Source organism: Dermacentor silvarum, chromosome 1, assembly GCF_013339745.2.
Source record: "Dermacentor silvarum isolate Dsil-2018 chromosome 1, BIME_Dsil_1.4, whole genome shotgun sequence".
NCBI classification, from domain to species: domain Eukaryota; kingdom Metazoa; phylum Arthropoda; class Arachnida; order Ixodida; family Ixodidae; genus Dermacentor; species Dermacentor silvarum.
In genome coordinates this window covers 237,747,282-237,761,487 of record NC_051154.1, presented here as the reverse complement: position 1 = coordinate 237,761,487, position 14,206 = coordinate 237,747,282, and the positions used below count along the sequence as shown (strand labels likewise).

Sequence of the window (14,206 nt, the reverse complement as noted above, 5' to 3'; positions counted from 1 at the left end):
GCACTATCTTTTGGCACCAACATTCAGTACATCACCAAACTGTGATCGTATGAAACGTTTTCCAGCTGCTAGATCCCATGTGAACAAGAAAAGCAAGAGGCATGCAATTTCAAGCAGTAGGTAACCACTACCACAGCAGCTTTCCCGCAGTGTGCACTTGCCCGTGCCATGGGAAAATGCCGGAATGTGCTTAGTTTCCTCTTGTGGTACCAGCAAATCTCTTGCGGGTCACTGCATGTCGCACTCACAGCTATCGCAGCCAACCCTACTGTGATAACTATCTTCAGCTTTCCGCTTCACAGCGCATGTGGTGAAGTACTGTTGGAAGCATACTGCATGCTTTTAATAGGCGATAACCCAAACGCGCTGCCATTCCCTGCGTCAGGTGGCATGAAGTGAACATCATGTTTCACTCTGGCAGCAACATAATCCAGCGTCCAATGACAGTTGGATTTCGTTTTGGAATTCTTATCACCCTCTTAAAACACCACGCCATAGAAAAAAAGCACGTCTTGGGTTGCTAGGCCCCAACCAGCTCAACGTGCGTAGGTGTCTTGTGCCGTAATGATTCTCGTTAAGTAGGCACGTCAAAACTTTCCGCAAAAATGCCCCGCCCGAAGAAGCTACTGACCCAGGCCAAATTTGATGCCACAAAAACGACTATGCGCGTCTCGAACTGTGATGAGCACTTGTCTGCTTTGGACGCAACGATTATTGGGTCGGCATTGAACAAAGAAAGCAAGGTTCCTGAGTAATTGAGGAAGCAATAAATGTTTTGCCATATCTTTGGCTTATTCTTGCATGTCCACTTTACCCAAATTCCCAGCTGTAACGAACGCATCTTGTGTGACCATGATGTTCGTCATAAGTGGGCTCGACTGAACACGTGGTGAAGATGTTAGGAAGTTCGAAGAAAGAGCAGGCAGAATTTCAAACAAAACTCCAGGCTTGATGCCACAAGCACCGGAATAATTGGCTCATATGTTATTGAGAACAGTGTCCAGCAACTAAGCAAGTTTATTTACTACATTAAAAAACAAATCCTGCAAGGCCCTTCTAAATCTCAGGTTTCTATGTTGTTTTGAATAGGCAGACCCTACTGTATGCTACTGTTTTCAGTGTTACTCACCTGCTGAATGCTTCTTTGTTGTTCGAAAGTTCGTACATCGGAATTTGGCTTCCCAAGCCTTGAAGTTCTCCTCCCAGCCAGGACTTGAAGCGCCCTCGCTACGATCGCCACTGTCACCAGCACTTCTGCACATCACACAAGTCAAACACAGACGGTGAAAAAGTGAACCAGCCAAAACCTTGTCATGTACTATAAGCTGCAAAAATTCCCAGGCCAGTTCCTAGCGTGGGCACAAAGCTGTGCGGCAGCACTTTGCTTGCCAGTGCTAGCCTGTTCCAAGCGCATTGTCATGTCTTAGTGAGAGTGTAGAGAGAAAGCCGATTGTGAATCGCTGTTTGACAGTAATCGAAATCTGAATTGATGGGTAAGTCCGTCCACTATATTTACATGTGGTATCACCGTACAATCCAGAGTGATCGCTGGCACTTGCATACATTCAATAATGTACAACACAATTCACGACGTGCGCAATATAATTTTGTTGCCAGTGGCATGTGCAGTGGGGGTACTGCCCAAAGTCATTTCGGAGCAATTTTTGGAGCAACTTGGAGCAGGCCAATCTGAATTTTGGTGAATAACGGAATATGGCAGCACACTTCGAAACCACGATGAAACCGAGAATAAACCAACACAAAGTGCTTAGTAGAAGCACGCTTTGTAGCTATAGCGTACTAGAATATGGACGAGTGGATCGAGCGGCGGCACGGCGTTTTTATGTAAAGCCGAAAATATCGTTGGAACTACAATCGAACTATATAGTCCCCACGCCGACGCTCATGATGATAGTGGAAAATGATCTCAAATTATGCGGTGCAATCGACGCGCTAACATAATTTCTTGGTCACCATGCATATGTCACCGCAGACCCAGAAAGCCGCAGTCAACCCTGGGTTGGTACAACGTAAAACTATTCCGATCTGTCTTTATTGCGATATCAATTATATGGAAACTCGAGGCGCATTTCTGCCGCCGTCGTCGCCGTGATGTTCCGATAAAGTCCAGGGGCGAAAACATTGTTGCCGCGCGTCGTATGCTGTATGTGCTAGTGAAGGCGTGGAAGGGTGAGCCGACGATGGTGGCACAGTGTCGCGCGCGCAAGGGAGGAAGCGCATCGTCTTCGGTCGAGCGCAAGGCACCGTGGGAGGAAGGGAGCGTTCTCCGGCGGCTGCCGAGTATGGCGCGGCAGCGCAGGCCCTATTTTGGAAGTGATCTGCGATGGGGACAGAGTGCGAGTGCTCATAGCTTTGTGCGCGCTGTGTTTTCAGCGCTTAGCTCGAATTGAAGTGAGAGGCAGCACAAAGATCAATTCGCTCGCTGCTGCGGCCGCGCTTCCTCACTCCAGCGTTTAGACAGCCAGTTTCCGCGGTCATCGAGTGAAATGTGTTCATGTTTGCTTGTGTTCGCGTGACACCATGCTTGCTGATTTAGTTACTACTATCCTTACTTCGTATAGCTGTCTAATAATTTGCTATTGCAACTGATGCTTTGCCTTTCGGGCGAAACTGCGACATTTTATTCCAAATCTGCAATTAGCCCTTCGCGATATGTCAAAATGTCTCGGGCCTCGCCGATGTGGGCATAAAAACAGATTGGAATATATTTACGGTATACTGGCCCTGGGGCAGAGACGGCTGCCCGCTGAACCCGCGGCAGCGTGCGCCTCTCTATCTAGTTCACTCGTAGTGCCCTAAGCCTGCTTTTCGTTATTTTGCGCTTCAGCTAGGGAGCGCTGCGCCGCTCGGCCCACTCAACCGTATTCTATAGTGCACTCTAAATACAGCCGCCCTGGCCGTTCCGACAGGAGTGGCAACAGCCGAGAGTGGCCATGCGTGCGCTGGCCACTTGCCGGAGGCGCCGAAAAGTCCCATTTGCAGATGAGAGTTGCCGAGACGAGGATATCGTGCGAAAAGCAACATAGTAACAGGCTGTTGTCGAGTTACCGAGAAGTGGATATCGTGCGAAATGCAACATATATAGTAACAGGCTGTCAGTGTTAAAAGCACGAAAATCACGTGAAAAAGTCAGAGAAACTGTGCGGGAAGCACCGTCGTACGGTCTGCGGAATGTGAACGGCCGCACTCTTTTTCGGAGAACGAATCCGCTCGCTGTTTGCGACCACTGCCGGAGAACACATGCCCAAGCCGTTCTGGCGCAGTGTGGTGCAAATTCAGTCAATTTTCTGTTTGGCGCAGTTTGGCGCAGAAATCTGCGTTTGTATCAAAATGGCACAATTGGCGCAGGAGTCCCACCCCTGCATGTGGCAAAAAACCTTTACAGCACGAGAGAGAGTGATTGTGGATAATAAGAGGCACTATTTTCTGCAGCCCTTCAGGTAGCACGGCTGGCACCTACAATGCACACAGAGGCTTGCAAAGCTTTTCCCCCCTTCACTCTCTCTTTTTCGCCCCTGTGATCTTTATTGCCAGAGTACTCTATAGAAACCCCTACTCAAGTACAAGCCATCTGCCGCATCATCACTCAGGCTTGCAGAGAAAGTTTAAAAGTGACAAGTGATGTCATCTGCTCGCCACTGTGGGGAGCACAGCATACTTACTAGCAAACCCAATTTTACACTCTTTCTACATCCCTCATGCTCAGCACAAGTTATATTCCACATTCATAGGTCAAGGCACCATCAGTGTCATCAATGATTTTAAATTGCACAGCGATTCTGTCCTTGTGAACTACAGTGCCCAGTCTCTCCAGGGGTGGGGTTAGGATAGCTGCTGCCATCTTGCTGTCCTCCTGAGAGACAGTCAGTCTGTTCCACGACAATTCCATGACTTGATTATCAAGTGTGCAAAAATTCCCCCAACATTCCCTGCTTTCTTTTAGTCACTAAGCAACTTCCAGGAGGTTGCCGTACCTGTTGTGCCGGTGTGATTTGACCCTTGCTCCCCCGGAGTGCTCCTGGCGTATCCCTCCAGAAGCCAGAGGTGGCGGACTTCCTGGATCAGCTGTTGCCGCTACCGTGGCTGCTTGTGCTGCAGCTGCCATTACTGCAGTGCCATCACCAAGGCAGTCGGCTGCACCAACACAGGTGGTGGAGTCACTGCTACGCTCTGCAGCATTGCTTGCAGAAAGTGCAGATGTGGATGGTGCCAAGTCATCTGCCTTGGTCTGTGGCGTGCAAGAGGAGCTGCCCGAAGTGCTCTCGGATGCAGGGAATGCTGCGTTCAGTGCAGTCGCCACAGGGGGAGTAGAGGTGCTATAGTAAGAACTCAGTGGCGGGCTCTTATACATTTGGTGGACCTCTTTGTCCAGCAGTCGATCCATAATCTGGAAGAAAAAAATTCAGTGGCGATTTAGGGGCAAATGCGACAGAAATGTGTTCAGCATTACATCCCAGGTCCCGAATCCATGATTTGTCTCATCCACATCTACTGATTCATTCATAAAACACATAGCTGATGTCCTGATTTGTAACAGCTGATAGAATGCTTTTTCTTTTACCTATATGTGACTTGGTGTGTTTATTTTGCTAATAATTTGCTGTTATGTTATTTGGTGCTATTAATTTGTCCCTCCACCTGTTAGATTTGAATGCAAGAAAATATATGTTATGATTGTTTTTCAGAATGCTAACTGTTATCCATTTCTACTCCATTCCTGTAATTAGCCATGCGTAAGGGCTGACAATATGTGTAAAAAAAGTGAAAAAAAAAAAAAAAAAACGCTTTCACCACATTGCAAAGTGTTGTTTAGGAGCTCACTTGACACACATCCTGCCTTTTCGAAGAGTGAATTGCAACTGACAGTGGTTGCAGAGCAGAACACCTAAGTTGCACTACACAAACACACACACGCACACTCTTCCGAGTTCTCCCATCCCCTCTCTACCTCAAACACGTGACTGGCTTCCCACACTTCACACACATACTTTCTTCTACTTTGACACTCCTAATGCTAACGCATTGTACATGTAAGAAAATGAGAAGGTTCCACAAAAAAGGTCAGACTGCTAGAACATACTTGGATCTTCATTCATATTTCAATGTGAAAGACGGTGTCTAAAACATGTTACACGAGTGATGAGGCATAGATGTACATTTTATCGTACAGTAAAACCTCCTTAATTTGACCCTCGTTAATGTTGAAAATCGGATAATTTGGAGGACTCATCCTCTTGTCCTGGCAGGCATATGTATTATTTAAAGGCATCAAACTCATTATTTCAGACATATTTGTCGGCACACTGGTAAATTTGGACAACCTCTGGAGCAAGGGAAAGCATGGAGGACTGGTTATGTGCGATGCCAAAGAGCAAGAATGGCACCTAGCCTCCAACCGAAACAAAACGGGGGAGTCGCATTGCCATAGTTATCAGCAGAAACCATACTGGAACGACAGGAACACCGGAATGCTTTGTACCTATTTCGGCTTTATACCTTTGTGCCTTTATAGCCTTTATTCATGCATCAACATTAAAATGGTCATGCAAATGAAAACCAGTCTGCCGGCTTGTGTACGGCAAAAGAGGGCAGCGGAATGGAAAGGAGGCTGACACAGGTGGAAGGGGAGGAGGCACCTGACAAATGCATGCTGAAATGTGGCCTCACATAGCTGGTGCTGGGTCGTCGGCATATGCACTTTACTCCCAGGCAAAGTCTGGACATGTGTCGTGCTACGTACTACGTGGCCCAGGTGGCCCGCATCATGGAAGGAGTCTCGAGCGAGAAGAAATGGACAGGCAAGCACGACGCTTAAAGTAGCGATGGATACTGCACCTTCTATGGGGGAAGACTTTTAATGCATCACTGTCGCATCAATCCCATTCATCACCCTCATTTCTTTCTTGTGTTTACTGCGGCATGTGACACCACGTTGGCCACGTGCCCTCAGAACTGCGTAGTTGTGATCGCGTCGACAGCGACTGCGGTTTCGTCTGCAGCGGTTGCAGCAAACAGTAGCTTCGTTTTGACTTGGTGCACATTGGTCGCATGCCTTATGAACTGTGGGTTCGCCTGCAGTGGCTGCGGCAAACAACAGTTACGTTTTGACTTGGTGCACGTTGGCCACGTGCCTTCACAACTACATAGTCACCATCTGCGATTGCGTTGATAGTAACCATGGTTTCATCCGCAGTGGATGCAGCATGCAGTAGTATTGTTTTGACTTGGTGCAATGTGCGCACTATCTCACAAACGCAGCGGAAGCTTTTAAGGATGAAGAGTGATTCTACCCCGACCCGCACGCTGGCATCAAACTCGCCGGAGGCTGCACAGTGATGGACGATCTACTGCCGACCAGCTCAGTGTCAAAAAAATAACCAGCATCTGTGTGCAGTAGTAAAAGCATCTTTTAAAGGAAAACCTGGGTCTTGTGCCGTGGCCATACTGTGAAGGAAGTTGTGAGGCCTTCGTCACTGCGAGCCCTAATTGGTCATGAGATGACGAGAATTGCAGCTTCCACATTGCTTTTATGCAACAAAACAGGATTTGCTGTTTCATTAAGTAAATAAAAGCACATTAATGTAATAAGCAACTGTTTATTGTTCTCCTGATACCCTCAATGATGCGACATTCGATTAATTCTGACATTTTTTTTTGGTCCAGTGAAATAAAAATTAAGATGGTTTTACTGTAACAATAAAGGCCATGCAGCTCTTGCTAATACAGTGTAGACAGATTATAATGCAAGTCGCCGAAGTCTCGAATATCTGCACTATACCCAAAACAACAATTTTATTGCGGTAGCAATTATATGGACACTCCAGGTGCTGTCACCGTCGCCATGAGGTTCGGTATATGAGGTTCGGTATAAAGTCCAAGGGCGATAAAATCGTCGCCGTGTGCCGTATGTGCGAGTGAAAGTGTGCAAGGGTGAGCCGGCAATCACGGCTCAAAATCACGCACACAAGGGAGGAAAGTGGGAAGGAAGCGTGCAGTCTGCGTGCCGTCTTCCGCTGAGTGAAAGCGTGCGAGGGTGAGCCGACGATCACGGCTCAATATCGCACACGCAAGGGAGGAAAGCGGGAAAAAGCGTGCTGCCTTCTGCCTGTATTTTGATAGCCATACGCGACGGCGGCACAGTTCGCCATGCGCTATGTTGTTGCGGTTTAGTTCGCTTTGATGCGGACGCAGCACTAAGGTCAATTCACTCGCTGCTGCTGCTGCGCTTCCTCACTAAAGCATTTTGACAGCGAGTTTCCGCGGTCATTGAGTGAGATGTGTTCATCATGCTTGTTCATGCGCAGAGAACTGTGGCAGCAGTCGCGCTTTCGCGCGCTCCCGCCATGGTGTCATTCAGCCTGCTCTGCGCGAGGAATGCTGGTATGCGAGGCTGGCGCGGATTGGCACGGCGAGAGAAAAATAGGAATGGAGCTATTCCCCCATCAGCAACGTTGGAACCCGCCCGACGGCGCCAGACACACCGGTAGCGTCGAGTCGTTGGAGTATAGACTCCAGTTCGCCACCGTGACATTGCAGAGCTCGACACGCGTGCGCATTACGTCGGAGTATATTTGCGGCTTGAGGGGAGTGTTCGCTGTCACGGTTAACTGCAGAACTTCAGGCAGCCACACTGTAACCGGTATTTCGTCTGCCCGCAACTGCACTATAAGCGATACACGTATATATAGAGTGCTATGGAAAAATTAACGGGAGTCTGAAAAGATCGTATTATATCCAGTCCGGCACTATAAGCGGCTGCGTTATAAGTGGTCTATACTGTACTCAAGGTAAAGCACTCAAGAAAATATAGCTTGTGTGTCTTGGCTGCCTTGTGCACTAACATTATACCTAAAACCTAGCAACTAAGCTCAATTATCACTAATCTATGCTTCACAGCATGCTCCCTCAGCGATCTAGACAGAATTACGGCTGTGCACAAATGCAGGCACAGTAGTGCACTTGCAACCTGCCACCTCCACTGAATCAGGTACACTGAAACTATCTATAACAGGAACAAACTGCGTTAAATACACAGAACTGCACAACATCCTGTACATATCAGTGGCCACTGCTCACAAGCTCAGAAAAAGCAGGTGTTTAAGATTCTAGGATGTGGCCAATACTATTTAGGTGGTTGCCCCATTGTTGCTAGGACGGTCGATCATCAATTTTTGAATGGATGTGACATCATGGGCATTTGCATTAGAGAGAAGAAAATGCACACCACTGACACCCCTTCTAGTGCACCACATAATGCAATATGACTTAAGGGATTAAAGGACCTGTGCATCCCCAGCATATCTGCTTTAGTGCGCCCGGCACACCACTGACACACCAGTGGAAAATACAAACCTTGGCAAGCTTTTCTTGATCATCTTTATAGAACACGAGCAAAGTAATGCTGAGGTCACCCCTTTGCCGTCTTGTTCCTTCACACAACAATGGATGCTCAGCTTCTGATACATTTGCTTTTAATCCTGCAAATAAATAAATGAAAAGGAAAAATAAGAAGATTTGTTATCACATCTGAACAATGTGGCCAGCTCAAGGCGTAATTAAGCTTTACCGTGGTACAGTCAACCAAAAAAGTTTACGGATCACGGGATTTCAGAAAAGGTTCAATTCCCGAGCAGCCTGTAGCAGTAGCCTGTAAAACTGTATACGCCAATGTTGTTAGCATATTCTAGTCGAGGCCCGAAATTTAAATACCAGGCTGTGTTATGAGGCTGCGGAGATATTCATCTTTTTCTCAGATTTCATGGTCCGTAATATTTTTTGGTTGACTGTACATAAAAGTGCTTACCTAGAGCAGCAACAGCTGCTTCAAAACCTAAAGCCTCGTCTGATGGCAGCTTAGTGCCTGGATTCGGTGCACCTTTAGTGTTGTTTTCTGTAAAGAAGAAAAAAAAAGGTTATTTCAGACAACCGAGTTACAGCACAGTGATACCACTGCGTCCAGGGATTTTGCATTGTCTTTCTCCTCTGACCATACTTTCAAAAGACCGCAAGTTGTGCAACAATCTTTTTTCTTGTCCTCCTTTCCTACTCTAAACCAACGAATGACGCTTGCTGCCTATCATTCAGTGTTGGCTGAAGGCTTAAGAAGCCCAACACTCCACACTCAGAAAGAAACATGTCTTGGTTGGTTGCCTGTAGGAAACACTCATCCATAAAGGGTTAATAGATTGCAACAGAAAAATTGGTGTGGTTTAGCTTTGGTTAACCCTGGTTGATAGCAAAAGCTTCCCTACCCTGGCTAGGCCCATTGTCGAGCTGTGGCCGAGGTGTGGTTTCGCAATGATATAGACACACGTTTGCAATGAATACAGTGTTCATTCATCATTTTTTATGCCTATGAAGACACTGCGGTGATCAGTAAAGTAGTGAGACTTGGTTGCAACTCACAGCCGGGCCCAACTCTACTCCAGCAACGGCAGCAATGTCTCCTTTCAGGGATCCGTAAAGGCCTAAATATAGTCCGACGTAGCGTGAACGCGCGCACATGTTATGTCACGTTGGCGAGAACAACGGCGGCTATAGTTCGACCGATGGTTCGACATACTGGCGCCGTTAACGTAACCGGACGCGCGGCCAATGCGCTCCGACGTGCCCGGTGTCTGATGACGCTCGCCCGTGTGCCAATAACGTCGGACTATAAACGCGCCTTAATACTCTCTTGTGGTTTGACCTCTAGCTCTCAAGGTGAAAACTGTTGAGTCGCCGACGGCTGCCAGAGGTAGCGTAATGAAGCTTTCACTTCAAAAGTAACAATGCATTCGAATGAGAATGTCAAGTAATTTAATGAATGTCAATTGAGCGCGCAGGCTTTCGCCTTCACCCTCTTTGGCGTATGCTAAAGTGACTGTCACTTTTTTGTTTTGCACTTTAATTATTTAGTTTGAGAATGTTTAACATAAAAGGCATGCGCAACCAGTGTTTTGTATCATAATATTTGTTTGTGGGCTGTCATACTCAAACATTCGAGGAATAAGTTAGTAAATAATGCAAGACAAAGTGTGAGCAATGATAACGTCGGACTATAAACGCGCCTTAATGCTCTCTTGTGGTTTGACCTCTAGCTCTCAAGGTGAAAACTGCTGAGTCGCCGACACCTGCCCGAGGTAGCGTAATAAAGCTATCGCTTCAATAACAGCATGTAAAAATGTGAAAGCGCATGACAGACTCGGTATGCGATGGCTGAACCTTCTCCATACCAATCCCAACAATGACTGTTTCAAGATAAAATTGTCTTGTAATATACATATAGAGTAGAATCTTAATGATACGAATCTGTCACGACTGCACAAAAAAATCATATGGACCAAAATTTGCATCACCCAAAAACTTAAAACAGGAAAATTGAAGTAACTAAATACAAGCACACATTAAAATTCTTTATTTGGCGCAGAAGAAATTTTCCCTACATTTCCCCGAAAGCCAAAAACAGTCGCAGGTGTTGTCGCTGACCTCATATGAGCACATACCACACCTATTCGTGTTGGCAAGGGTCTATGACGCATTGTTTAATGACCGGTTCCCTAAAGTCAGCTTTGCCGTAACGTGGTGAAACTTACGCAATGTATTGCAGTTAAGCTCAACAATACCCACATTTACATGAATGCAACAGAAGTGTATCACAACAACTTTCAAGTGTATCGCAACTCACGTAAGCGAGGTAATTCACTATGAAGGTGCCAATCAGATGTGAGCCACGTTTACGCGAATTCAACAGCAGCATATCGTAATAATTTTCAAGCGGATCACCATCTCATGTAAATAAGGTCATTCGCTAGGAAGGCGTATTGCGTTAAATGCGCCAAGCAGATGTAGTTTGAGATAGAGAATGCGCATTTCAGCGGCCCATGTAAACAGAAGCATATCGTATCAGGAATTATGGGAATGTATTTGCTGCAGGATGACAACTGGCGGCTGGCACCGCTGTACTGCGGGACGGTCACACAAAATTGGTGGGATACGAAGCAGGCCACACGCGATTTCTTTTCACTCACGAGTTTATTACGCGCGTTAAAACAGTGTCTTCTTTGTCAATAATAAATGGCATTAACATTGGCGACTTACTTGATTCGCGGCATTAACATAGCCAAGTCCGCTTTGAGGAGATCAAATTCAAGAAATCCGCGCTCGGCTACTACTAGACATGGCAACAGTTGTGGATGTGCTGGGGAATAATTGTAACACCCGGATACAATAAGGTATGTTTCTGCAAAATAAATGTCGTGGAAATTTGCTCACATGGACAAGTGAAGGAGAGCCTGACGGAATGTAGCTGGCGCCTTTGCAGGTACATTCGGTGAATTTTCCAACGAGGCAGCGAAAGCAGTCTCATCTGAAGTGAGAGCGCTAACTTTCTAATATGATACCAAGTGGCTTAGTTTGCTGGACAGGAAAATGCGCATTCATGTCAATGGTGGCGTATGAGTATATGTGATGTAATAAATTAATATGATGCGCTTCTACCACATCAATGTAAATGCGGCTAATTGTGCTCAGTGTCAATGTAGCGAGGCCTAGATCCTTCGCGATGTCCAAGTGCTTCCTCTTTGGGTCTTTATCCACTTCTCTCAGAATTTTGATCTTCTATTAGAAGGAAAGGGCTGTCCCCTTCCAAGAAGACATCTTTGTCGAGTCCAACTTGCAGTATTATCCACACATGCGTCTAAGCAGCTGAAGCAACGAGTTCGCTTACACGCATGCAAGATAACATGGGCCACGCTGCTACCGCCACCCGAGACAGCTCGAGAGGAGATAGGGAGGGAGGGAGAGAGAGAGCGTGAGCGTCCTCATCTATGCATGCACACACAAATCAAAAGCTACTTTTACTCTATTCTTTATTTTCAAGGGAAGGGGGGGGGCGATGACGACAGACACTGGTGTGGAGTCGAGGCGGAGGGACGTAGGTCGCCCTGGCAAGAGGGATACAACCAGCGGATCAGCACATTGGCGCGGCCGCTCAGCAAGCCACTCAACCCGCCCTGCCGGCTTAAAAACAGGCAGCGCAGTGGCGCCTTATGCTTTTTCAAGCCAGTCTGAGCTAGTCGGGGCCTTTTCACTGGCTCTGCCGGTGATTGTGGGTTGGCTCGGTTGTTTTGTCAGCTGCTGCGGTGTAAAAAGTGGTTCGCACCATACGAAATTTGGCATGTCATAAGTACAGGACTTTTGAAAAATTCATATCACCCCAAAATTCATATCAGGCATGATCGTATCATCAAGATTCTACTGTATATGTTTCACTTCTATGCATTGTAGTTTCAATTCTTTCTATAAGCAGAACCTTGATAATTCAAAGTCTGTTAGACCACAATATATTCGAGCTAACAAAATTCTTAATTGTGTGAAAAGAAGAAAACTCTCGAAAGATGGGCAGAACTTTGTTGTATAGCATCTGCTTGCTATACAGCCAGTTTAGCACTTCCTGGTCCAATGATTTCTGTAGGAATGAATGTTTTCTTAAAGATATCCAACATCTAGAAAAATAAACAACAAATCTATTTTAAGAAATGTGAGTGTTATCAATGCTCATTACAGAATTAGTCATTACAGAACTTTGTGCTGTAGATAAATATGGGTCTCCCTGAAATTTCACAAATATCCACGTGTCACATCACGATGAGGTTAAAACTTGTGTGCTGCAAACTCGGAGCCTGCTGCCTTATGACTTGCCACAAAAAATAGTCTTCGAATAATCTGTAACCACATTTCACACCATTATCATATGGGAATTAAGTTCGAAGAACCACATGTGGCTTACAACACATTAAAGGGGCCCTGAACAACTTTTTATCGAAATCGAGAAATGCCTTTTAAGTTAAAATTGTATATTTCAGAAATAGTGTGCTGCAAAAAAATACTTGAATCTGTTTAGCAGAAGTGGAATTATTGGCAATCAAACATCGCCTTTGATCCCCTTCACAGTGCTCACATTCTTTCTTCAATGCCTTGCACTGTGAATGCTATATGGCTAAGTGGGGCATGCCCACAACACTCTGCCTACTGAACGTCACCGTTTTATATTAGATTTTCGATGATCACGGAGACGCCACTACATCCAATTTTGGCGGATACGACGTGCCTAACTCAAAGGCTATTCCACTAGTTATGGTGGAGTCCATGGTGTCTGATATCTTTGCTGTGCTACAGTGTACTAGATAGCTACGCGCGGCTTTCTTGCACAGAGGGGCAAGTAGCGCATTTCCTTTTGCACTTGTCTCTACGGCAATCACACAATTTCCGTGGGTCGAACAAATCGTCGACTTTATATTTGCTCGTAATGAGCTTCGACCGTCACGGCGACACACCTAGAAAATGTACAACTCGGGAACCAGACAACCTGTTCCAGTTGGATGTTGGCGCTTGGTTAGCCTCACTATGTGCCTGGAGCCACGTTGCCCACAGAGACCACTCAGAGCAAGCAATTGTCCTCAGTGAGCTTAGCGAGTGGGCTCGTCACAGCTCCCCGCAGTGGCCGCAGTATCTATGTTACGTAGCAGATGCAGCTAAGTGCAACTGTAGTGCGTTTGCTTTGTGCACGACGACAGGTCTGGAGTGCATGCTTACACGTATGTGCTGCCGCCTGGCCGTGCTATGCGGTGTGGACCAGCTTTGTCCTGCACCAACTTGACCAGTTTACAGTAGCCAATGTCAAGGCAACTGGCCAAGAGCTACCAGGAGTGAGCGTGTGCTGGCAAGTGTACGCGTGGTCTGGCGTTAAGTTTCGCGTGGTTCAAAGCTAGTTGAGTGTTCAAAACTGATCTAAATAAGCGAGACCCGATGGCTACGACACCGATAAGCAGTGTGGCCAATGTTTAGTTCCTACATGGGTGGCCGCAACCGAGCGTGGGCAGACGTAGTTGACTCCTTTCGGAAGTACATAATTCTTATTGAAATTCGAAACGCGCATTTTCTCTTAATTCAGCCTGTTTAGTAAACTGCGTCAATAAATACACACAGTAACAGCAGGAAGAAGCGCACTGATCCCAACACACTTCTTGATGTCAACTATCAACGAATGGCAGCGTTCTATGGGCAACCGTCAAGGGCAGTAGCCGACCACCCTGAAACGGGCGAGGAGAAGAAGGCATCAGTTGAAAAGAGTGTTTGAGAAAAAGGTGACTTCGCGCTCAGCTAGTGAGCACCACGCAAGTGCAAAATTTGGCTGACATACTCA

The 14,206-nt window shown here is 46.5% G+C and overlaps 1 protein-coding gene across 1 annotated transcript in view; it reads right to left on the bottom strand.

Moving 5' to 3' along the window:
• The window catches only part of LOC119436959 (zinc finger SWIM domain-containing protein 8-like), a 122,012-nt gene that overhangs the window by 37,092 nt on the left and 70,714 nt on the right, over positions 1–14,206 (bottom strand). Inside the window, 4 exon segments of the mRNA XM_037704005.2 lie at positions 1,130–1,254; positions 3,996–4,408; positions 8,374–8,498; positions 8,825–8,911. Coding sequence (XP_037559933.1) covers positions 1,130–1,254; positions 3,996–4,408; positions 8,374–8,498; positions 8,825–8,911 — 750 coding nt within the window.